The sequence below is a fragment of the Rhagoletis pomonella genome, unplaced genomic scaffold (assembly GCF_013731165.1).
Source record: "Rhagoletis pomonella isolate Grant_MI unplaced genomic scaffold, Rhpom_1.0 Rhpom_scaffold_00003, whole genome shotgun sequence".
NCBI lineage: Eukaryota > Metazoa > Arthropoda > Insecta > Diptera > Tephritidae > Rhagoletis > Rhagoletis pomonella.
This window is the reverse complement of record NW_023458557.1, coordinates 42255602-42257139: the sequence shown is the minus strand read 5'-3', so window position 1 is coordinate 42257139 and position 1538 is coordinate 42255602. Positions and strand designations below refer to the sequence as shown.

Below are 1538 nucleotides of genomic sequence, written 5' to 3'. Positions count from 1 at the left end.
ATTTAAGATTATATTGATTGATTGAGAAAGATATTCAGAAGAACTACATCGTCCTAAATTGGAAACACATCGTGAAATTTGTGCTTCATATTCGGCGGAAATTTCTTCCACTAAAGTGCTACCGTTATTTTCAGAATCAAGCTCTTCAATTTCTGGCTGATAATCTGGATCGTCAACACTATCATCGCTGTCTTCAAATATACCTTTACCATCGTCTTCAAAATCCGACTCAAACTCTTCCGGGTCTCCAGCCATCAAATCGTCGATTTCTTCATCAGTCAGAGCATGGATTTCTGCAAAAGTCCACCTGTTCCGTCCAGTCACTCTACTACGTCTCGTAGACATTTTTCTGCAGGAAAATTACGAATCACCATACTATCATGATCATTCAAATTCAATAGCGACGTTTTGCCTGCACCTTGCAACACCGCTTAGAAGCGGTCTATGTATAATGGAAGGTACGACTCTTCCAGTCAAAATATCACAATAAATAAAATACCCATGTAAAAATATATTATTTTTACTTACCAGCTATAATTTTTTTAATTAAAAAAAAACAGGTGATTTTTTTGTTCTTATCAGAAAAGTTTGAAAAAACACTGCACCAATTTTTACACGCACCTGCACTGACTTCACAACTTTAAATGAATATGACACAGAATTGAGATCACCGATTTGAATAATTTTTTTTGCAACGACTATATAAAGGCTGATTTATTAAAAAAAAAATTACCAAACTATAAATAATCACGCCCCACTAGGTGAATTTTGGTGTCTAACTGTTGACCGCTTTAAAGCGGTCTTGCCTGCTAGAGGGTTAATCATCAGCCATACAGGTGCCTGATATATCTATGACTGCAATCTGAAATAAATTTTTTAATTTTTTAATGAGAAAAGCCTTCAATTTATAGCCTGATCTGGGGCTGGATTCTGGACACTGAAAATTATTTACACTCCTAATTTTGCGATTTAGGAATAGTGTTGTCACTTGAGATTATTTTTAAGAATCAAACTTGAAGGTTAAGTAAAAAAAAATCGGGCCTTTAAATAAAAGATTTATGTAGAAGTATATATAAAAAATGTTTGTAAAATATGTATGTATCTCTAAGATTAATTCAATTCATATCAAATATTATTTTGTTACTTAAGTAGAGATTATTGTTTAACTTCCGCAATTCATTTTCAGATCACCCATTTAATCTGCACTTAAATGGCCAATATTGGTTATTTAAATGCATATCTCATGCAACCCTGTGTTTGTACCAAACAACCAAGATTGATAGGTAGGTTGTTTTATCAATCTTGCCAAAGAACAATCAGCTGTTCAGTACAAAATGTAAACAAACAAGCAAATGCAACAACAATTTCAAGGGGGAAGCAACAGTGCTGCCACTTATTTGGCATATTTAAATAAAGTTGATCTGAAACCCAACGGAAGTTAAATGGCATTTACGCAACAATCCAAAATTAAACTTATGTGCCGTTTAAATATTCACGTTAAAATATTAACTCGAGTTTAACGGTTAGAGTTTATGAAC

The 1538-nt window shown here is 33.2% G+C and overlaps 2 protein-coding genes across 2 annotated transcripts in view; both read right to left on the bottom strand.

Moving 5' to 3' along the window:
* The window catches only part of LOC118736241 (piggyBac transposable element-derived protein 3-like), a gene marked incomplete in the record, with an annotated part of 2037 nt that extends 1937 nt beyond the window's left edge, over positions 1-100 (bottom strand). The window contains 1 exon segment of the mRNA XM_036466330.1: positions 1-100.
* The window catches only part of LOC118736240, an 8866-nt gene that overhangs the window by 958 nt on the left and 6370 nt on the right, over positions 1-1538 (bottom strand). The window contains 1 exon segment of the mRNA XM_036466329.1: positions 67-349. Within this exon segment, the coding sequence (XP_036322222.1) occupies positions 67-349 (283 nt within the window).